At 43.1% G+C, this 24,627-nt stretch overlaps 1 protein-coding gene across 7 annotated transcripts in view; it reads right to left on the reverse strand.

Moving 5' to 3' along the window:
* Pcdh7 (protocadherin 7) overlaps positions 1–20,344 on the reverse strand; it is a 421,730-nt gene extending 401,386 nt beyond the window's left edge. For 6 of the 7 annotated variants that reach the window (XM_041671584.1, XM_041671583.1, XM_041671582.1 and 3 more), the window contains exon 1: positions 16,114–20,344. In XM_041671584.1, the coding sequence (XP_041527518.1) occupies positions 16,114–19,287 (3,174 nt within the window). In that variant the 5' untranslated portion in view covers positions 19,288–20,344. Of the gene's footprint in view, positions 1–9,462; positions 10,283–16,113 lie in introns of those variants that run through there. The other variant, XM_041671587.1, reaches the window with a different exon arrangement.
* Between the last annotated feature and the right edge of the window lie 4,283 nt (positions 20,345–24,627).

A 24,627-nucleotide genomic window follows, 5' to 3' on the forward strand; every position in this document is an offset into this window, starting at 1 on the left:
TGAGTCATAGTCAATAACAGATAATATCACATAAAAATTCCAAATGTAAAAAGTTTGCGGTTTTCAATAACTTTCATTAAAGTATATTCTTATAATCCTGTTCTATCACTATTAGTTATTGTTGTTTAGCTTACTAAATAAATGTAATTATAAATTGCATTTTTCTGTAGTAACTCTGTATGTTAATCACTGTTTATTACTACAAAAATACCTAAGTAACAATAAAGATTCAATGGGACTTTTGGATCCGAGGGTCTCAGTCAATAGCCACATGGCTCCAATGGATCTTGGTATACAGTAAGGCAGAAAATATAGCAAAGTAAGTTGTATGGAACCGAGCATCTCACCTCATACAAGGCCAAGAGGGAGAAAGAAACTGGAAACAAAGTAGTAGAGCAGGACCTGCTCCTAATCACCCGAATCTACTGCACAGGTCAGGCTTCCTCCCAAGGTGGCCATCAAGTCATGCATCCAATCACGGATTTATCCCTTGCTGAGGTGAGTGACCAAATCACTCGTGAACCCTGCTGCAGGTATATGCCTTTGACACATGATTCTTTTGTTGGGGGAGTAGTTCACATTCAAATATTCAAGTACTCATGGGATAAGATATAGTATTCAAACAACATGGTACAGGAACCCACTGGGGATGTGGAATAAATATATCCCCTGGAGATTGGGAGCAAAATTTAAGTGAGATGTTTAACAAGCAATGTTTGATTGAAGGAAAAGAAAAATAAAGCACTAAAAATTTTCTCAAGTAAATCATTCTCTCTTTCTCTCCTGTATCAAAAGGCAAGCCACAGAAGATTAAGGAATTTGTTACTCCTGCTTGCACTAATGATATGCAGAAGTTTGTGAATATAGAATGAATTGAAGAATAGTAAAATAACAAAAGTATGTGTTGGGGTATTTCTGAAAAATTTAAGCGTGGGTTGAAGGAAAGGAAGAGGAGAATGTGTCTGTTGAATGAGCAAGTTCCCATCTTCTAATTTGCACTCTGATTGAGGTTTAAGGTGGTACTATTTTTTTTAATGGACTGACTGACCTAATTTCAAGAACATAAGAAAAGATATCAAAATTGCAAGGTTAGAATATCACTGAAGGCTTGCTGAGCAGTGAGAAAATCCAATTTTGTTCTCATAGAACTAGTTGTCTATAATGCAAAACGGTTTCCTGTACTTCACAGGACTTGGGAATGTGACTTTTGAAGCTTGGTTGCTTGTAGTTGAACTGCAGCTCTGCACTTTGCAAATTATGTGACCGAGTAAGTCACCAACTCTACTCTTCACCACTTCCCTTATCTACACTATAAAGACAGCTATCAGTGAGACTTCAGGACCATTGTGTTGAACTGATGCTTTCATATATGCAAAATATGTTGCTCAATGCCCAGAATATGATGTGCAGTGTAAGCTTAGCTATTGTGATCTGTATAGTATACATATGTACATTAGCATGTATTTCATGCTAAAAACCAAACATTAAAGGAAAAGCTAACAAGCTTAAGAAAGTAAATTTCATTGTTTCTGACCACTTTGTATATTGGGTTGGAAAAGTAGACATTATTGACTCCTGACACCAGAAATGTTATCTCTGAAACTAATTTTGGCCCTTGTGTTCAATAGTCAAATATACTGAAAAGCAGATTTGAATGCACCTTTGCAAATACACTTCGGTTCATGCACTACTTATTTCCATTTCTCTGAACAGAGGAATATCGAATTTCTCATTGTTAAATATTGGAGGTCAAATGTAAACACCAGCCTCTGAAAAGTACTTCTTAGGAAAAGTGGACTCAGCTGCCATGACTCCTTGCCTAGGAATGCTGACAGAAGGACATTCAGCTTCTGCTTTCATTTGGATTTTAGTGATTAAGAAAAACTGGAAGTTTGTTGCTAAATATTAATACTGCCATTAAAAATAATTTGTATTTGTGGACTGTTTTGTGTAAATGCTGATAACCTACATACACTTATAGGTTAGTAAAATTAAAATAACTAAAATGTTTTTTGTTTTGTTTTGCTTTCTTGTTTGTTTGTTTTTTGAGACAGGGTTTCTATGTAGCTTTGGAGCCTGTCCATCCTGAAACTAACTCTTGGAGACCAGGCTGGCCTTGAACTCACAGAGATCTACCTGTCTCTGCCTCCTGAGTGCTGGGATTAAAGGTGTGTGCCATCACCACCCAGAATAATAATCAAATGTTCTTTAAATCAGACCTCCATGAAAGGGAGAAACTGCAGAAGCATTCAATGATATGCATGAGATGCTATATGTAGAAAACTGAAAAGATGCATTTAAAGTTGTACGGCATGCATACATATTTTAAGGAATCATATGTTCTTCATAAAGATAAAGTGAGTCTATTAATTTTCATCATTGTAAAACATATGTGAGGTTCATCTTGACAGAAGTGAAAAGTATGTGTATGTGTTCCTCCAAACATGAAGTCTGTATATAATGAGTGACAAGCATGTGAAAGGTTATGGTCCAGTCTGGTGTGTTCTAGTACAGACCAAGAATAGATTCTGCCATGGACAAAACTGTATTCCCAAGTCCATCTACTGAAGTCATAATAATCCCTGGCTTGTCTGTTCTTCCAGATAGGCCTTTAAGTTTAAATGAGTTCTGAAGGCTATGATCCTCATCTGAACAGGGCTAGTGACATTCTAAGAGGGGGTTAATGACCTTTCTGACTGTATACTCACAAAGGGAAAGCCACGAGAGGACATCATGAGAAGTCAGCTACCTACAAGCAAGTAGATGGTCTCTCAGGAAACCAGGTTGATCTAAGTTTTCAAAAAAAAAAAATAAAAGAAAGAAAGAAAGAAAGAAAAGAAAATTGAACTCCTGGTGTTTAGGGTGTCCAGTTTGTAATATTCTGTTATGACAACCTGGGAAGATGCATATGAGTTGTTAAAATTGCTGAGAGACCTGGGAAGATAGTATATACGGTCAGAAAATAACATATGGACCTGAATTCAATTTCCAGAACCAAAGTTAAATATATATATATATCTGGTGTGGTGACAGGAAGAACTCTGGGAGCTCCTTAACCAACAGAAAAAGGTGTGTGTGTGTGTGTGTGTGTGTGTGTGTGTGTGTGTGTGTGTGTGTCAGGGGAATCCTGTTCCTGAGGACAGATATAGAAGGTTGTTGTCCAGCTTCCATATGCACACACAGACACTTGAACATACACACAGGACCACAGACAACTGCTGAAGATACAATAGCAGCTATTAGGGAGGAGAAAGGCGCCAATTTTTAAATAGTTCCTTTTGCAAACGGAAGTCTCCCAGGAGTGCTATAATACAGACCTCCAGATATGGAGAGAGAGTTCTGACGGGTATTGTGAGGAGGAGGTAAATGGGAGCCAGTACAGCTTTTTCCCCTACTCCAGCACAACAGCAGATCCCTAAATCACCGTCCTCTAGAAAGTTGGAAAGAGCAATGATATCCTAACGCAACACTGGCCACAGTGGTCCGGACCCAGTAAAAGTTCAGTGACGGGCAGCTGTTAATTTTAGGTGCTGGATATAACGGGAAAGAAAGGTTCCCAGCAAGGTTGCAGTCAAGAGGAAGTGACTGATTTAAAAAGTGCTGGGATCAAAACAATGTCAAGAGGATCTAATCAAATTAGCCCAAGACGTCTCTAAACTACCTGTTTTACAGCGGAAGCCATCACCCCTCTTTCTTCACCAGCGAAAGGGCAACAACCCTCATGTCTGTCTTTCTGACAACTGCCCGTACCTACTGACATGCTTAGGGGCCACACTCAGCTGTCTCTCAGTACTAGATTCGTGCCAATTTAAAAGGAGCTGTGGGGACAGACGAGCAGAGGTTCAAATTGACAAGGGAAAATATTTCTCAATCACGTTGTACATCTAATGAAAGCCGGCCGAGGGGTCAAGGTGCCCTCAGAAGGGACTAGAAAAGCTCCTGGGGAACTAGAAACAGTATCCTCCCTCATGAAGGTGCCTAGGAAAGTCCCGAAAGTTTTCTGTGACCCCCTTAAACCCTATCACATAATCAGAACAGAGATTAGCATGTACAATGACAGAAGTATTTCCTGAGGACATGTCAGTCAGGAACAGCTGGAACTGGATGGCAGATTTTCACACGGTCTCAACGGGTTCAAATTTTCTATTTTTCCTGGCGTGAACTTGTAAGAAAAACCTCGAATTTCAGAGGTTCTAACCTAGAACTTTGCAGGCTGGATTCTCCTGAGGAAAAAAGTTAACATGGCCGTGTGGAGTCACTTCTCCAGGCCTGGAAACCCATGGTAAAGGACATATGGCTAGGAGAAAACCATACTAGGTTTTAGATCCTCCAAACCTAAATAATTAAATAGATAGATAAATAAAGCACCTAGGCTACAGAAGTAGTATACTAGAATCAAATTTTCATGAAAGAAAAACAAATCCTAATTTGTAATACCTGTGCAGTATAAAAACCCACAGTGATTATATGCAGTCAAGACAGGCTTACTATTAAGAGAATCGCCACAGTACTTTATTAGGAGGGTGTAGTTCCTCTTAATTTTAATTAGTTTCCTAAAATACTGCATCTCTACTGTCCCTCAAATCTTGAAGTATTTAGTCCACTCCACAGAACTGGAGGCAGCTGGCATCCTGTGCTTTCAGGCTGCTCTAAACAATCCACAGACTTTTGTCAAAAGAATTCCCTTTGAAGTTTCTTCCAACTGTGAAAAAAAAATGTTATGATCCTCTTTAAATCTCAGCTTCCTCAGGTTAAAACCAGGATGAGAAACAACTGCCTGATAACGAAGTCCCAATCAGTGGCAACTGTTTTACTCTACTGGCAGAATAATAATGGGAAGCAGAATGTGGGCATACTTGCAGGAAGAATTTTTTTTTTCTTTTCTACCCCTCCCACTGTTCTTCTTTTTTTTCTCCCCCAAAATATGAAACAGGAAATAAATAGAACAGAGCAGTTACACTGGCTGCTGTGGAGAGAAAAGGAAGACCAAAGCAGCTACAAAAGACCCTATCTCACTGGGAGGAAGGAGAGGTTACTACCTTTTTTTCACGCTTCTCCTGCAGTTGTATGAAGCCCTGATGGCTTACCTCCGCCAAAACGCAAGGCTGCATTTTCATTTTTCAGATCACAACTTCCATTTTTGATAAATTCTACAAACACACACACACACACACACACACACACACACACACACACACTGGCATACACCCTAGAGGGACTCAAGTTAGTCTTGCAGACACTGGGTGCTTTAAATGAGTTCTCACCCTTCCAGGCTCCAGAAGCTACCATCCCTTCCCTAAGGCCCTAATCAAAATTTCCATTTCTTAAGGACTATTGATCTTTGGGATGTGCTGACCTAGTTATCTGCTTAAAGCAATTTACACCCAGGTGTGCTAAAAGCCCAGGCAAACTCCAGCAGAGGTCATTTACATCCTGAAAAAGGAACACTTGAGGGCATTCCAAAATCCAAAGGAGAGTTTTGGAATGGCACAGATTTTCTGCTTTCATCCCACTGCCTAACTCCTTCTGTTCCTGCTGCAGTCCCATTCCTAGGCCTCCTTTCTCTCTAGATTCAATACATCCTTATTATTTCTCTTTCCAGACATGCCAGCATTTTACCTTTAGAAATGACTGCATGCTATGAGGTAGGGTGGAAACAGAAACTTTTGTGTCGGAGTTGTCACAGAATATGAATAGTATCTGCAGAAATATACAAATTGACAGATACAGAGATTCGTCCGTGCCTGTGTGTTTGGGAGTACATACATCTATTTTTGCCCCAGATATGGAGTTCCAGAAAAATACTGACAGCCCATTTGATTTCATGATTCTCTTGCAAGCCCCCTTGTCCTGGATTGTTTTCTATTACTAGGGTTAAATACCACAAGCAAAGGCCACTTGGGGAAGGAAAGGGTTTATTTCACCACGAAGAGAAGCCTAGACTAGACCCGAACACTTGGCAGGGACTGAAACTGAGATCTTGGAGGAATAATGTTTACTGCATTTTCTCTCTATGGCTATCTCAACTTTCTTTCTAATACAACCCAAGACAGCTGTCCAGTGGTTGGTCCTGCCCACAGTGGGAGCGCCCCCTCCCCCAAACCCTCATTAGTCAAGAAAGTCCATAGACTTTCCTATAAGCTAATCTGATGGAGGCATTTTCTCGGTTTAAGATTCCTTCTTCCCAGATGAGTCTAAGTTGTGTCAAACTGACAAAACACCTAAATAACCCATTTCTCCACGTATGTCACAAGCATGCTAAGTAACCGCTGCTTCCATTTCTCGCTTTAAAATTTTTCACTGGTTCATCTTATTCATGGGTTTGGTGTTTACAGCGTGAAGAAGAATGCAGGTTAGGAAAATAGAATTATTTATTTGCTATGGAGCCCAGGCTCCTATACCACACTGGCCTGGTGGAGAAGCACATTGGAGAGGTGTCTCTACCACTCAGGAAAGAGATGCAAGAGCTCAGGGTATCTTAGAGAAGGATATAGAAGAGGTCCTATATATTCCAGAGCTGATATGCATGGATTTGAAGGCTAACTCTGTACAAAGCTTCAGTCCACTGTAAAGCAAACATCTAGAAGTGTCTTCTTTAAGTTAGGATTGCTCCTTGCCAATAGGAAAATGTGTGATGAGGGAGATAAATTTAGGGATAGTTTCTGTGAATCCCCATCTAAGGCTTAGCACATTTGCATTCTTACCCATGAAAAGTGATGGCCTTGATCTAGGCCTCTCCACCACACAGCCTTGCAGGAGGTAATAGAAATGAAACAGCTTTAAAAATAACACACATGAAAGAAATGTTTGACACAAAATTATAGATTTGTGTGTGTGTGTGTATGTGTGTGTTGTTTTCTGAGAGACAGTCAGATTATGGAATCACTTTGTCAAACAAGTAGAAGGTCGGCCATTTCCCTACATACATTCAAAAATAAAGTCAAGTTCAAAATTAATTTTTAAAGATTCGATTTTAAATATTATGTGAACAACGTAAAATACTACATATAAGTGTGACATTGAATACTTAGATCTTCTAGTTGTAACTCACTAAAAACTTCTAAATTCATGACTAAATGCATGACTAAAATTCATGACTAAAAATGATGCTAGGACTGTGGAAATATACCTTATCATAAAGTGCAATGCACAAATCTCTCTTGCATGGTTTTCAAATTCTTGAATTCCATCTGTTTAGGGGAAGATTTTTAGTCCTACGTCTAAAACTAATTTTATTTAACAAAACAGTTTTTAGCCAGCATGGAGGCACAGGCCTTAATCCCAGCACTCAAGGAGGCAGGGGCAAGCAGTTTGGTTTAGGTATAGAATGAGTTTAGAGTTTGCACCAGGGTACACAGTGAGATATTTTTTCAACAAAACTAATAAACAAACAAAGCAAAAACGTGAGTTTCATGATTTCACTGGGACGCTTTCAGTATTCTTGAATTCCTCCAGGATAGTTTGTCATCGATTTTATAAAGTTCTTAAACTCAGTTCCATCAGCCACAAAAAGACCGCAGGTTGCTTCATTATCTTCATCTGAGAAACTAGGAAGGTGTTTTTGTTTTAACAGTTTGTTCTGAAGAACAAATGAGCAAATATCTATCTGGTGTTCTGAAAATTAAAAGGCGTGTGCAAATATAAACCACAGTCCTTTTAGGTTCTGCAATCATTCTATTAATTTCACAAGGGCAAATATTTATGCATGTTCTATACCCTAGACAGGCAGTAATAGTACATGTACTAAAAAAAAAACTTTTTAAAATGAATGAACACATTAAATGAACCAGTTGCTTCCTAAATTTTCTAAAAGAGACTTGATTACTGTCTTTTAATTTAAAGTAAAACATCCAAACAACAAAATAAACCGTGTAATGGGTGGCTTTTTTTAAAAAAATCTCAATCAGTGCACAGATTCCCTTTTACAGTAAATTCTAGAAATTACAATAAAGACTGTAAAAAAATACCCCAAAGTTAATAATGTTTGGAGCCAGGAAGCTGGGGGAAAGGGAAAAGTGGAGAATCTTTGGGCACTGGATACACACAGACGTTGAAAACTAAACAAATAAAACAAGCAAAAAAAAAAACGGCAAGGAATGGGCACCAGCGTCCTTAATTGCTGCAGTATGTGATTGTCTATTCTCATTCAGAGGAATGAGTACAATAGTGAGGTTTTGCTTGGGTTTTACTGAGTTTTTCTGATCACAACAGTAGACAGATGTAAGGTCTCACTCATCAGTATGATAAAGCATGATTCTCCGTGTACTCCTAATCTCCCTCACACTAAGACACATTCTTTACCTGGAAATCAAGGATGGAAATGCTTACGTGGACATGAATACAACTAAAACAAATATTGCACTAGGAGTATTTGTTCTTACTCCAGTTTTTCAATTTCAAATATACAAGTGTGTGTGTGTGTGTGTGTGTGTGTGTGTGTGTGTGTGTGTGTGAGTGTGTGTATACATCTCCTTGGGAGCACTGGGTATGGAACCCAGCTCCCACATATACGAAGCATGTACTATCTCACAAATTTCTATTTTTTTTTGGCAGAAATTTGATCTATTGACTCATTCCTCAAGAGTATGCCATAGCTTGAGTTTGCAAATGCTGACTTTGAGGGTTCTTTGTAACAGTTTGGATAAACACCACTTATAGGCACGCACTACACAGTCTATGCACCCCAACTCCTAGACTTTGTTCTATCATCCAATTGTCTGTGAGCTGTGGTTGGCTACAAAATCCACATTTTAAGTCTACTGGAGTGAATTGTCTTCTTGAGGTGAAGAAATCCACCATTTGTGAGAACCAGGGCAGAGTCTGGGTTCCTTTCGGCCTTTTACCCTGGCCTTGACTTCAAAACAAAATGAGAAGCAAAGGATAATTAAGTTTTATTCAGGAATTTCACTGTTGATTCAATGATACTTCAGAAAATGGCCCTTTTGCAGAAATCAGATAAACAGCTAATGGCAGAGAAACCTGTTAAGTGTACATTAGGGATTTGCATGGGCTACAGCAGTTCCCAACATTTTATGCTTCCATGTTGTTCAATATTCTTCATTATTTGTTTAAACTGACATGTTCAAACATACAAAATAAAACAGAATGAAACAAAATGAAACAAAAACTTGGGACTGTGACACTCTTACCAGTACTTTGGAACTTTGAGAGGATTGTTAAGAGGGCAGGGCAGAGACTGCAACAAATACAGTCAGACTATGTAAACAAGTAAACACAAAATATAGCAAACAGATGCACAGATATACAAACACAGCAAGGCAAACAGGTTGTCCAAAGAATGTCCACTTACCTAGACTGTCACTCCTACAACTAAAATCACCCATTTACAATGGAAATTACTTAATCCTTAGAACTGTGAGTTTATGTTGTCTGACATAAAACACCAGACCTCCCTCTCAATGCAGTCAGCAGCATTGGAGGCTACATATTCCTTCTGAATGTGGCTGCAGTGACCTTGCTAAAGCGAACTGAATTTAAAAAAAAAAAAATCTTAATGAATTCATCAACAACAACAACAACAACAAACTCTTTAAATTATATGGGTTCTTTGATTATTTACCTCAAGATTAAGAAAAATTTAATCAGTTATAGTGCCTGTGTTACACACAGAAAGTCACAGAGCGTACAGAACATACATTTAATAAAAGTTCTTGGAGTCATTGACATTCACGTGTGGATAAAAACACAAACACAAACACAGTGACCTTCCGAATTGCAACACAGATTGGCCCAGAGCCTGTCCTTTCTCAGAACTGTCCGCAAGGCTGGAAGCAGTGGTGATTACATGACACAGAAAACGATCATCAGTTTAGGGTTTTATTTGAAGTCAGTAATTTAGTGCACTGTAGACAAAAAAGAAAAAGTATGAAATTCTGTTTCCCTTTCTTCACATAAAGCCAAAGTCTTTAGAGTTATTATTACTAATTTTTTTTTTTTTTTTTTTTTACTAATGATTTTGCTATCAAGAGTTAATAGTTGCTTGCCATCTCTTTGGGAAAGGAACTGTGCACATCTGTGAGTAATACATGGCTGTATTAATACTGCCTTTTTGGAGGTTAACTTATTTTTATGCTATTTATTTTCCTTAAATAGGGAAGAAAGGGCACAACAAGTGGAACAGTGATTGGCTGACACCCCACGGCCAAGGGCAGGCTCCATCAGGTGTCAGGGTAGCAAGGTGATCACAGAGTTTGGTGCAAAAGGGAGCATCATATTAGAGTGGAATTCAGCCAAACACCGTAATGTATGGATGTAGACGCATCTGAAAGGAAAATAAAGATTTATGTAGGTTAAAAAAAATCATGATGTAGAAAATCTCCCTAAAGTCTTCTTATACTCTATGAAAACGCTGACACAGAGGTCCAGAAATAGATAAAAATTCTTATCTGCAAATTATAGATTTATAAATAATAAATATGCTCAAGGGGGAAAATTGACTTGTCAGAGAAACCCTACATCAGAGGCTTTAAATGGTTCTCTTGTTTGTACACAGCATTAGAGCTCAATATAAACATCACTAAATTCCTGAAAATAAACCTTCCTTCCGCCCATAAAACATTAATTCACCAGAAGTGATAATTAAGATTAGTTTTAGTGGTTGCAGCTCTGCTCCTCTTGGATGCGATTTCTCCTACTAACTAATGCTAAATAAAGCACCGTGCGATGTACGTGACATGGGCTTTGCTTTAGACAAGAGTTTAAGGGCTTTAAAAAGTAGAAAAAAAATTGAAAATGAAACTTACTGTAGATTTGCATTAATGGCTTCTACTTCTCCATCCCCTCCCATCCCCACACTAGGGGTTTCTCTATGTAGCCCTGGCTGCCTAGAACTAGCTCTGTAGACCAGTCTGGTCTCAAACTCAGAGAATGGCCTGCCTCTGCCTCCTGAGTGCGGGGATTTAAAAGTGTGAGTCAGCTTTTACTGTTTCTATAGAGCAACAGTCAATAAACAAGTCATAGTCCAGAACTTAGTTACATGTGCTCCACAGGTAAAGCAACATTGGCTACACTTATTGCACAGTGTCCACACCATCACTGTTCTCCAACTCTGAGGTCAATGACTCTAATCCAGTGGAGTCTATGGCCAAACCATGGCTGGCTAAGAGTCATTGAAGTTAGTAAAGTACATACTTTCTACATGATGCCCGTGAAAATTTAGAATCTACATATAGTTTAACACCAAACAACTTATTTTTTCAACTGAAAAGCAACAAAAATGTCTAACTTTTCTACAAAACTTACTAGCAAGCACACTGGGATGAAAATAAAAACAATGTGCCGTTGTATGTTTAGGACAAGTAGATATAGCATAAAGGAATCTATAAAGGGGGTTATTGGTTTGATGGAAAAAGCAAACAATTACTTCAGTAAGAATATACAGATCTTGTCATGTATAATCCTGAGAATATTTATTTTAATTGTTTTCAAATGGAATGCTTTTCTAATAAAGATATGCTGAATGATAAGTATGACAAGAGCTTATGTTCTTACTGTTGTGCTAAACTTAAAATGCTGTCAATTACCTTTTGAGCCTAGGCTAAGCAAAACCACATTAGCTTTGTTTAATATACATCATCAATTGTACCTTGCATAGGAGAAAGTGTGATGAATTCTTATTGAAATATGTAAGTTTTGAGTTATAAATTCCTTGATAATTCTACACATAAGACCTGGAGCCCAGGGCAGTTATACTCTATTGAAAAGAGGTCTATATTTATAGCAAATATATTAGCAAGGATATAAAAACTGAAACCAATTCATGCGCTGCTGCATTCAACACAGAGAAACTAACTGAGCGTCAGCAGGTGTTTTCACCTCTAAAAGGGGTTTAATTGTTAATGGGAGGCCTCTGGTCTACATTCTATCTCTGATAACTTTGTGACCCCAATCAGGTGAACTTTTTCATGCTAGTTCCTCGGTTTCTTCTTCTGTAAATTGGCAGAACTGCTAAGGTGGTACTTTTTCATTCTAAAAATGATATCGCTCATGATTCTAGATACAGGCAATAAGCTGTTGACTAGAATGCTTTTATTTCTCCTCTGTGTAAATTGAATATTTGAGTATCATAAGCACATCAGCGCACGGACAATAACACAAAATAAAGCGCTATTGGCCCCATGGTAGCTTCACATGCATGCGTGCTTGAGTGTAAACAGAAAGAAAGCACATGATAGCTAAGACTGTGGTCACTTCAAACATTCTTATTATTTGTCGTAATGCCTATCAACTAATCATTAGTTGATTGATTTATTTAAGGTAACAGGGAGCGACATTTAAATTGTCCGATATGGATTTCCCTTTAAAACTGCACATCAACCATGGACCGCATAACTGGATGAAGTTTCTTTTATTCCTTACTCACACAAAGATCCCGGTAATATTGTTCAGTAAATGTCTCTGTCCTATTAGTTATCCGGTTCCTGCCTAGAATACCAAGCCAAGTAGAAAAATATATGCAGATTCAATGAAAGTGTTCTTGGTTATAGACAGGTGCAACACCTTGCAGACATTCGTCTGGAAAATTAAACTGAAAGCTGGATAGAGCTGGCATCACTTTGCAGATGTTAGCACTAAAATATATGTGCTGGTGCACAAGCAAGCTGATTTTTGGTTTTCAAAAATGCGGCACTCTGATAATAAAGGGAAGCCATTCACGTGCTTCCAACACCACAGCCATCTTTTCATTATGTTCAGTTGTATTAGTATATTATTTAAGTGTATAAAGAAGACTGAACAAAATTTTATTAAGGAGGACATTATTCACACCAATTCAGTAGTTCTTTAACAGAAGGGAAACTGCCAGTGGAGAAACAGAAATCTTTTTCTGGTGGATATATTGAGATCAGCTCAAAATGCATCTTAAAAATAAATGTTTATTCAAGCTCAATTCTTATCAAAAATAAATTGCCTTACTTTCCATTTATGAAATAAAATAAACTTTTATATATTAATTCATTATCTTATAAAATGTCATACTAAGTGATAAACTCACTAGGGCTTACGAATAGCAGAGAAGAGCTAATTCTCAATTTGTAGTTCAATAATTTTTGCAGTTTTGCTGAAATTATTTAGCATGCATTTTCCTTTTCTCTATAAATTAGATGCACAGTTGTCCTTTCAGGTCACAACACTAAAAGCCACCAAGCTTGCAAAGCAAATGAAGAACTAAATGTAAGGGAGGCAGTCTCAAAAATTTTGTGGATGAGCTTCACAGTGCTTAAGTAAACGTCAGGTATTGGATGGCAAAGACTTTTGCTTGCACTGCCAAGGTCTGAACTATGAAACCCTAGGTCCCACCCTCAGGTTCTTCAATGTGTGAATTTGAAAAATGGTTTCAGCCACTCTACAACACATATCTAGAGTAAGTATTAAGAGGTGCTTGAAGTAAATGTCCCTAGAGCCTGTGAAATCAACCCAACAAAAATGGAAGAGGGGAAGTGAGTGTAAACACTATTTTCACACGCTTTCTGGGGAGTCTTTGGCTTACTACACTGTGTTCCCTGATAGCACTTAAGAGAAACACTTCCAAATGCCCACTTTTCCTGCAGAAAATACTAAAAGAAACAGCATTTCCATTTCATCAGTATAAATAGAGAAGTATAATAAGGCAGTTCAGGAAATAAATAAAATGAAGGCGTCGTAGCAAGTGAAATCTCATGCTTTAAATGGTCCCCCAAGGAACTGAAAAAGTACAAGTCTCAAATCTAATAAACTGAAAGAATAGAAGTCTCAAATTTGAGATAAATTCATTTATCAAAGGAGGAAAACAGCAAAATCCTTTGTGTATTTAAAAATGAAGCTAAATAAAAGAAAACATGCCTTAGTTCTGTGAAAGCTAAATCTTTTATGAGCAAAACCAGAAAAGTAGCTACGCATGACACAAGCAAAATCCGAACCAAGTGAACTGCGCTCATGTCAGACGGTACAACGGAAGTTGGAAACGGATCTCTTGTCCCCTGACAGCAATATTGAGCAGATGAAACATATCAATTACTATTACTAATTACATTAGGGGGAGTGTGTTTCATTTGCTTTTCTTTTTATTGTAGGCCAGTTGTTTACTTGTGGTTAAAACTTTGTACATCTTTGGAATGCCTAATGGCATGCAAGGTTTCCAAAGTCACCTTTGCCAAGCTAAGTGATTCGTTCCACCCACTTTGTAGGTTTTCTATTTTGGTAAGTGGATTTGGCTCAATTAAAAGACAAATGCCATGCATTAGTTAATTTATGAACATATCACTTTGCTGCTCAAATGGCATGCCAATTGTCTTGACATTTGATTTTTTTTTAAAATTCAAGAATATAGAGCTATGCTTTCAAATGAGTCAAATGTACCTCCAGTTTACACCCCAGACTTCATGTGGTGTTTGCATACAGGATTTGTAAGTTTTCCATTATACATAGCCACTCAAAAGCATACAACTAAACAATTTAGAATACAAATACCACTCTACCATAGGGCAAAATCACTATTGGTATGGTAAGAGAGATAAAAATATTCTGTGTAAGCCATCTTCACACTATGCTGCATTGATGCTATCGTTTTCTCAGGAAATGTAAAGACCTCAGTTTATTTCCATGTGTATGTAAATAATATGAAAAAAGTGCTACAGTTTCAATAGAGTCCTGCTTATTTACAAAACTGATGAAGGCATTAAACACCAGGCCAAAACACATCTGCTTTTAACTCTACGTAAAGCAATAACATAACAGATATAAATTCTCCACAGGATCAAACTGTGTTCTCAAAGAAATAAGTCAAGCTTACATGCATCTAAAGATCTATTTTTAAAACCGCTTCATATACACTAGTTCAAACCTACAGTCTTTACTACTTTTAAGGCTGGATTTTTTTAAAAAAAATATTAATTCTTCTTCTCCTTAACCAAAGTAAAATTCCACAAGTAGAAAATATTTTAATAATGCTGAAAACTATGAGAGCTCAATATTTTCTGAATAACATTAAGTGAGACTCTATAGCAACTTCCTCCTTCATCTCAATTCTTCTCAGATGAAGCATTCTACATGCAAAACATGTCTAGTAGAAGAATCATCACATTATATCACCTAGCAAGTCATAACTGTAATTCTTAAGGTGAATTTTGGTAATAAGAGACATGGGATGCATTCTTTGCAGTGTTTGCGGCAGCATTTTAGCAATGTCTGAAAGATTCCATTTGCTGTGTGTCGAACTTTGGTGGACATAAAAAGTAAACTTCTGTATAAGACCCACCACATGAGAAAAGTGCAAAATAAATCTGACATATTCAGAAATTCCCCTCAACCTATGTATGTATGTGTATAACCATTTTAAAATTATACCAGGGAATAGTTAAGCCAAATAGCACACAAAAGTAACACACATAACCTTGGTATTTCTAGTATATCCCAAATCACTCACAAGTATCTTGCACTCAGTACAACCTAATTTTGTTTATAAGCTTTGGAATACTGAATATGAAGAATTCAGGTGGCTGATTGTATATAAACATAGTTGCCTACTAATTATAAATTATCGGTGTTATAAATACAAAGAATTAAAAATGCAATTATGCATGACACTTGCTTATCATTAAGTACTCTTAAGGCACTATTTTCATCAAATCAAATCAGTATGGCAGGATTTCAAGACTTTGGACTTGGCTCTGCATTTGTATGAATCAGTAAATGCTGACGTGTAAAACCTTGCGTGATTCATGACACAGTTAAAACTTTTCAGTGCTCAATTAGCATGACCACCAGTAGTTTCTCTACAAAGTTTCACTTAGAACTCTCCCAATAAGATAAACATATTTATCCTGTAAAACATAAAATATGGGTGAACTAAGGCTGTCCAGTGCACACAGAAGCACAAATCACTACCACTTCCTTAGGGCTAATGAAGCCAAGGACTAGCTTGCAAAATAACAGGGGCACACCTCTGTCCTCTAAGGCTTCTGCTACATCAGTGTCGTATAGATGAACATTAAACTCCTGGTTTTAAAACTAGAAGGACCTTTATCAAGGAAAGACACAACCTCATAGAAGCTGCAAGTTGTCTCCAAGTGATCAATGCTCTCTGGGTTATGTAAATGTATCTGGGATACATCTTACCTGTTTGCTGTACTTGTTATTGGTTTGACAGCTGTACTCAGAGCAGTGATCTGATCCAATTGAAATGTTGTCTCCTGCTCCCACAAATGTATTGGCTGGTGGTAGATCTTGTACAGCCTGATGTTTTTTCCCTGCAGTTGGTGACTGGGGGTGAAGCTGGACAGTTGGCAATGGGGAACTAGATTTGTAATGCCTTGCCAGGTCGGGACTGCCAGGCCCACCATTAACTGATCTGTATCGGCCCATGCTTGGGCTGTCTGACAGCTTCTCATTGACACTATCATACCTCTGTCCATTTGGTTTAGAAGCTTCGACAGTGACGATACTGCTGTAGAGTGGCTGCTTAGATTTTTTATTTTTCTTGTCTTTTTTAGGCTTTTTAGATTTGTCATGCTGCTGGGGTGTAAAAAAGTCCTCGTGGTCCTTTTTGCCAGCTTCGTAGCCATTTTTATTTTTGGACCTGCAGTACCTTGCCATCATGACAATTAAAATGATTAGAATCACTGTCATAATGCCAGCAACCACCCCAATGACAATACTGAGTCTCTGTTTGCTAATTTCATAGCTTGGGTCACCAGCTATATCCTGGGTGAGCGGAGTGTGCAAACTTCTGACTATCTGGGAGTCGATCACTGTTGCATTGGAAACACTTTCATTGACAAATACATGCACCAAAGTTGTAGTGGACTGGGATGGCTGGCCGCTGTCATTCACTTGCACAACCAGCCTATGCAAGCCATAGTGCTTTTGGGTGAGTTTTCCTACTAAAGAAACCACACCACTGGTGGGATCAATCTCGAACAGCTTGAAAGGATTCCCTCCCACAATGCTGTAGTTCAAGTCCGCATTGATGCCATCATCACTGTCTGTTGCCAGCACTGTAGCTACTACTGTCCTGACATTACTTGAAGGTGGCAGCAACGTGTAGGAAATGTTTCTGGGAAGGGTAACTGTGGGAGCGTTGTCATTTTCATCCATCACAAAGAGGGAGACTGTGGCTGTGGCCGATCTGGGAGGATCTCCCCCATCCACAGCCTTCACTCTGAAAGTGTATGTAGTCTGATGTTCCCTGTCAAAAGACATTGTGGAGTAAATGGTCCCTGTGTCATTTTCAATAGAAAAAATGTTACTGTTCTCCTCTATGTACAGGCTCATCTCTGCATTCCGTCCCTTGTCAGCATCCATCACAGTGACCATTCCCACAGGGCTGTTGGGCTGCAAGTTTTCCTTCACGTAAAAGGTAAAGACGTCCTGCATAAACTTAGGATCGTTGTCGTTTTTATCAGCCACCTGTACAATCACCGTGGTGCTGCCCTGCAGCACAGGAATGCCTTTGTCTTTGGCATTAACTTTAAACTCATACCTGTCAGTCTGCTCCCGGTCCAGGACTGTATTGACCAGGATGTCCCCAGAATCGGGATCTATGGCAAAAGTCCCCATCACTGAGGAGTCCAGGGAGTAAGCAATCTCTGCATTCTTCCCACTGTCAGCATCGGTCGCCAGCACAGTGGCTACCCTCTCACCTGGAATGTTGTTCTCTGGAAAGTAAACCTCAACCACAGACTGACCAAAGACAGGAGGGTTGTCGTTGGTGTCTCCCACCTTGACCACCAAGGAATTGTTGCTGGAGAGGCTAGGACTGCCAGAGTCTACCGCTACTATGACCACGTTGAACTCCCGGGTGGTCTCATAGTCCAGTGGGGCCGATGTGTGCAGGAAGTACTTTTTCTTGTTCTGATCGCCCTCTGTGTCGCTGGCTGGCTTAAGCTGGAAAGGCACATCTCCCACTACCGTACAGGTGACTACCCCGTTCTCGCCTTGATCTCGGTCGGACACCTGCACCAGGGCTATTGGCGTGTCCACCAGGACGTCCTCGGCCACGTTGGCCACCCCGTCCTTAAGTGGGATACGTCCTATCTTGCGAATTTCGATGGAGGGAACGTTGTCGTTCTCGTCTTTGATGTTGAGGACCACGGTGGCCTTATCGGTCTTGGGGGGCTGCCCACGGTCACGGGCCATGACTGTAAATCGCAGCTGATTCACTTCCTCGCGGTCAATACGGTGCAAGACACTGAGCCAACCGGACGTTTCATCCAGACGCAGGAGCCTTCTTACCGACTCGGTAGCGGCCCCAAATACATACTCGATCTGTCCATTGACCCCCACGTCCAAATCGGCCGCGCGCAACTGCAGGATGGGGGTGCCCGGAGCGCTGTTCTCAGCCAGGTCAGCCTCATAAACGCTCTTCTCGAAGCGGGGGCTGTTGTCATTCACGTCGGTGATGAGCACCCTCAAGATGGCCTGTGAGGACCGAGGTGGATCGCCCCCATCGCGCACTCGGAGGGTCAGCTCGTAGGAGTCTCGCTGCTCCCGGTCCAGCGCCCCCTTCACTATCAGTTGAGGCTGTTTCTCGCCGTCTGGGGTGTCTGCCACCTGCAGCTCGAACACACTGCTTCGGCCACCAGAACCAGTCCCGCCGCCACCCTCAGGCACCTCCAGCCGGCGCTTGGAGCCTCCAGGGCCGCCGCCGCTCGCGCTGTTCCCGCCGCCCCCTGGGTAGGGGGCGCTGTCCGCCGGCCCCGAGCGTCTTCCTTCCCCGCCGCCACCGCCACCCCCGGGCTCCTGGAGCAGCTCGTAGCGCTCGATTCCATTGCGACCGAAGTCACGATCGGTGGCCGTGGGCAGCAGGTAAAGTGTTCCTACAGGCCGGTTCTCTTCCACCGTGAGGGTGAGCACCGGTGACGGGAAGGTGGGCGTGTTGTCATTGATGTCCAGCACGATGACCCGACCCTCAAACAGATCCACCCAGCTCTGCGAGGGCCCTATCACGGATACCTCGAAGTCCAAGAAACACTCATTCTCGTCGAAGATCATCTGACACTGGGGCAGTTTCTCTCGGTCAATGCGCCGCTCGCTGGTGCTCAGCTCGCCGGTGAGGTTGTCAATCTTCAGGTACTCAGAGCCAGACTCAAGGCTGAAAGTCACCTCGCCCGAGCCGGTCACGATGCCCAGGTCCGAGGCCACATTGCCGATCCGCACGTCGGCGGGGCCCTCCTCCGCCAGCCGGTACCGGAGCAGCTGCTTGGCGGCGGCCAGGCTAAGGCAGAGCGGCAGAAGGAGGCAACAGCCCAAGCACCAGCCGCGCACCCATCCCGTAGTCCGCATCCTCAGCATCTTCTCTTGCTGCTGTTGCTACTGCTCCTTCTAACCACAACCCCCCTTGGTACCCCCCTCCTCCGGGGCTGGCCGCCTGCCCTCCCCTCGGTCCTCCTCTCCGGGAAAGGAAGAAACGAGAGGGAGGGGAGGGAGGGGGCCAGAGTAGCGTGTAGAGTCGGCCGATGGGAGGGGGCAGCTATAGATGCTTCTTTTTTTTCTCCTCCTGCTTCTTCCGAAAGTTATTGTTTCATAATTCATGCAATGGGTGCTAATCGCCCTCTCGCCAGCCACCGTTCACTCGCAGTACTTACAGTTCACGGGACACTGCGCGCCACGGACTCGGTGCCTCCACAAAGTCATCCCCGCAGCGGGAATATCCTGAGATCCAGTCCCCAAAGCTCTGGGAAAGGGGCCGGAACAGCTTCCGCAAGAGAGCGGTGTAGTCTGGAAGCGGAGTAGAGCAAACCTGCAGCCTTCCCCGCCTGCCAACCGGGCTAGTCCTTACTGGAGTTAAGTCCAATTCACGTTCCAGACACTCACTCTAGACCCAGTTTCTGTTTAGGCTCCGGAGGTCCAGACTAACGTGAGCCGCTTCCTGTAAGAGACTTCGGGGCCAGCAACAAGCCCGTCTCAACTCTGACTCCTCTTAAGCAGCCGGGAAGCCACTCAACATATCTTAAATGAAAAATTTCACGGCAGGTCGCTCCGGGCAAGGTGCAGCGAAGACGCCTAACGTCACAGCTCGGTCCGCGATCGGGTGCCCCCGGCGCGCCAAAGAGCAGCCCGAGCCATCTTCAGAGACGCCCAAAGTCGGTCGCTCTTCACCCCGGAGAGCTCGGGTTTCTCTTTTTTTCTTAACAACTCTGCGCAAGGTCATTAGTCACGAAGCCGCCGCCTGAAACCGCAGCAACCATTCGCCCGTAGGGGCTACAGTCGAACCGTGCGCACCGCGCGGTGCCCAAGTTTGGATTCTCAGCCGCAGAGTCCGTGCCTTCCCTCACCTGCATTCGGCCCGCGTGTTGGAGCAGAGGGATCTGCAGCGCTGTGCGCGATTCAGGGAGGAGATTGCAGCCTCTCTCTCTCTCTCCGCGCTCTCTCTCGATCCCTCCCCTCCCTCCCTCCTTCTTTCTCTCCTCCCTCCCCTTCTCTCCTCCCTCCTCTCCTTTCCCCTTTCCCCCCTCTCTCACTCTCTCTCCTGCACAGTCTCTCAGCTTCTTTCAGTCTCAATGCAGGGAACTCGAGCTGAACTTGATCCCTTTGCAGTTCAAAGGTGAGCAAGCCTGGCTCCGTGCAACCGCGACAGGGCCGGGTGAAAACGCACGGCCGGGTACTCCTAACGGCAATTAACAAAGATGCCCAATTCTGTCCGGGTTTCCAAAGAAAAGCCAAAGGCACTGAGGCGGGGGTGGAGGGGGAGGTGGAGTCAAACAGAGCTGCCAAGTAGCTTAAAAAAAAATCTAGTTTGCCAACGGGAGAAAAAGTGCCAGTCGGTTGTTGTCTCGGAAGTGCCCTGGCGCGGCGGGTGAATTCCGCAGTTGTCTCGTCCGCTTTCGCGTCTGGGAGAGTCTGGTGCGCGCGCTCCCGCCTTCTCTCCCGCGGTGGCCGTTCCGAGACACCGAATCGCCACAGGGAAGCTCCTACTCTCGCTATCCCCGAGCTGGAAACCCTCAAGTTTGCATAAAGTGGTGGTTGCTGCGGAAAGCTCTTGGGCTCTGGACTCAGACTTGTCCCCGACGCTGCAGCGGCGGCGGTGGTTTCCGAAACTACACAGTTGCAGAGAACCAGGGAGGAGGGCACCGGGAAGGGAGGCGGGAGCAAGTACCAGCCAGCCGCGGCGTTCACAGAAGCCCGGCTTCAGTTCGTAGGGCCGACTGGGCACTCCCCAATCTCAGTTCCTTTAAGCCAAAACCTAGTCCCTTTTGCCAGTTTGGGGAGGGGGCTAATTGCTTTTCCCGTTTAGGACTGGTAGACTTTTCTCCTTAGACTAAATCCGGCTGCGTGGGTAAAGGCTGTAGTGAGCGTTAGTATACCTTTCTCCTACGTCCACCCTCAAACAATGTATTCCTCCCGCCCCAACTCCCACCCCCAACGCATCTTCGCTTCGCAATTGAGCATCTGGGTTAGTGCATTGCTACTGATAGGCTGAGGACATCGTCTGGGTCCCCACAGCAAGGCTTGTGTTCTGAAAAACCATGGCTGGCTGCAGTAGTGTTGAGAGAACATCAAACTCCAGTTAGAGACGGAGAGGATCCTTTTTTGGAGCATAGACTTTGGAGGTCTGCTTCGGGGCGGGGAGATGCCTGCCTTTGTTTAAATGCTTGGAATTCCTGTCATCCGGCTTTCACTGGGGATAGACCTTGTGTGCACGCGCCTGGGGAATAAAACACATGCTTAGAAGGATTGATATTATTATTATTTTGAATAGAACCTGTAGCCTTTAGTAAGTGACAAAGTGTAGCGTCACCTACCTGGATATAAGGGAAATAAACTTTAATGGCAACTTTGTGTACCGAGTATGCTTAACGTCTTTTCTCTCCTTTTGACTTTGTGCCTTGTGATCGTCCCTGCCATTCTCTGGCATGAGGCTTTCCCAGCTCTCAGCAAGACCACCGCAGTCTGCCTAGTAAGATCTCAGGGCTGAGGGTGTTTTTCGAATAAAAACCACTCACTCACTCCTCATTTATTTCAAAGGCTGTCAAAGGAAAGCCCTCTCCCTTAAGATTAAGAAGGGCAAGACTAGTATGTGGTATTTGGATAGCGCCCTGACTATCTCGAAGAATGTTGCTGAGGTTTGATTAGTCTGGGAATTTAAAGGTCTCCCCCTATAAAGAAATCTGGGGCGGACCCCCCTTCCACCCAATGCTCACAATGTTAATTTTGCTTTTTGTGAGACCAGAGAGGAGGCGCTGAATGATTTAAACAAGGCAAATACCAATAAAGTCTAGGAGCACAGGAAGCGCGCGGTTGTTTGGGCGAGCGCAGAGAACAGGAATGGGGGGGGGGGGGTGGCGAGGGAAGCGGCACTGGTTTCCAAGATCTCTCTAGGGCGGCCGAGGAAGCAGAGGACGGATCTGTGAGTAGTATGTGCCAGGGACCTAGCGACTATTTTCCTGTCCCATAAAGCAGCATTTTTCCGGGATGGGTGCCTCCTCCTCCTCTGATAGAACGGCCTTCCCCGTAACCCTCCCGCCGTCACTGCCACCAGAGCTCACAGCTCCCTATCTGCAGCATCAGCGAGAAAAGCCTGGCGCGCAGGCTCAGTGCTCACAGCCGCAGTCTGGAGGCGGGGGCTGGCGCCGCAGCGCCTCAGTGGCCGGCGAAGTGGCAATAACGCAATGTCCCCCTTACATTTGGAAGAATAGGGATTTATCTGAATGGCTGCTTTCCCCTGATCCAGATTCGACTGGGAAGGGGGACGCCATCTCCACTGCGAGGCTTTGCGCCGCGCATTCCGATGCGTGTCAGTGCGGCGCACTGCACTCACCGTACTAGTCGCCTTACTAGAATTTTGCAAACTTCAGGCAGTCGCGTGGGCAGAGAGACATTATGCACTACCTCATCCCTTGTCAGACCATAAACTTGAATAATCCCTTCTGCCTCTTCAAGCATTTTCCCGCCGCTATTGGGGGGGTGGGTTGCGGGGGGTGGTGACTGAGTGGGCGACTCTTCCCTAGAGCAGCAAATATTTCTTCTACGATGACTTGGGGCCAGGGGTGCAGAGCGTCCTTCACAGTGGAGTGGTTTTCTCCGCGAGAGGGAGGTAACCTCATCCCGCCCTCCCCACTTATCCCCACCGACTCCGCCGCGGAGCCAAGCCAGCGTGGGAAATGGGTCCGACGTGTGCTGCATGGGGAGCAGCGCTGCCTGGCTGCTGCTGGGCCGGGAAACCTAGCTTTGCTCCCTCCCCCATCGGTCGCCAGCTCCGACCTTTCTGCCAGAGCAGCCAAGAAGTGGCAGCTCCTTTGCCCCACAGAGCAGTTCCTGTGAAAGAGAATGGAATAAGCGGGAAGAGGGTGGAGGGAGGCAAGGGAGGGACCGAGGGACCCTCCCAGCGCCCTTGTGGCGGCCACAGCTCCTGGTCTTCTTCCGCCCCCTGTCTGGGCGCTGAAACCGTCACACCAGCCTCCAGCCCGTGCACTGGGTGAATGAAGGCGAGCAGCAGTTTCCCCCCACCCCCGCCCCATTTCCGCAGTCTTAGTGCCAGTGTCACAAGTGCTCAGCAATTTCATTAAATGGAACCCGGGGACTTAATCCTCCCAGTAGCAGACCTCACCAGGGGAATGTGATATCCGGATTCTCTCCCACCCACAGACCCCACCCGGCCCCTCAGACCCGAGGCTGCTTTTATCTTCTCAACCTGAGAGGCAAGGTTCAGGAGGAAATGGGATCAAAAAGTGTAACCGGCTGCAAGAAATTAAACAGCTTGCATTGCTTCTGCTGCTGCCGCCGCCGCCAAGGCTTCTCTAGCAGACAAAACCGAATACCAGTAGTGTTCTAAAGCCTGCATTGATCAGTAACCAGACGTCATCACTTGGAGGAAGCAAAATGTTTGAGGAAATATTGAAACGCTTGCAAGTCCCGTTTCTTTTCTTTGTTGATGAATAAAAAGAAATTCCCCTTGATAAACCTAAATATGAAATAAACCAGATATAAAAATGAAATTGATTAAATAAATATATTCCATACTAGCGTACGTCTAATAAAACCTGGATTACTTTTCTTTGTCAAATATCTTCCGCCAAACCGAACAATTCAAATACTTTTTCAGTTAAGAATGTCTGTGACAGAGCGGGAAATAAAATAGTTTTCGGTCCCTGATGTGGCTTGAGCCTTAAAAAAGAAGACTGGACAAAAGTAAGGACTAGAAAAGTTTATGGTAAGCCTATAAAGCAAGTGCCAGAGGCAGTGTCTCAGGGGGCGGGGCGGGGGGCTTTCATTTATAATTGACCTTCTATTAGTCACCAGAACACGAGAAAAAGGTTTAATACAGTAAACATGATAGCCAGTCCTGGAAAGAAATACAAAGCGGGTACGAGGGAAAAGGAGAAAGTGACTCAAGAACTCCACCAAGGGACAAACAGAGGAAATGACACCCGACTTCTCCAAATGCTTTGACCTTTCATTCTTTAGGAAAGGATCTCTTCCAGCCCCTTTTCTATAGGCGCTGATGTCTGTAATGCCTATGTGATCAGCGGTTTCCCTATGTACTTTTGGTAAATTGATGCCTCTGCCTTCCTTTTCTAAGTACTTACAAACGCTTTTCCATTAGGCATATACTTTTAAACAGTAAGCAGAACAATTCATAAACATTGTCTCGCATCAAGTACAATTCGAGGTCTTGGATCACTGAGAGGCTCT

This window comes from Microtus oregoni, unplaced genomic scaffold, assembly GCF_018167655.1.
Source record: "Microtus oregoni isolate MIOR12 unplaced genomic scaffold, Mior012 000021F_ref0000039, whole genome shotgun sequence".
In the NCBI taxonomy this organism is placed as follows: domain Eukaryota; kingdom Metazoa; phylum Chordata; class Mammalia; order Rodentia; family Cricetidae; genus Microtus; species Microtus oregoni.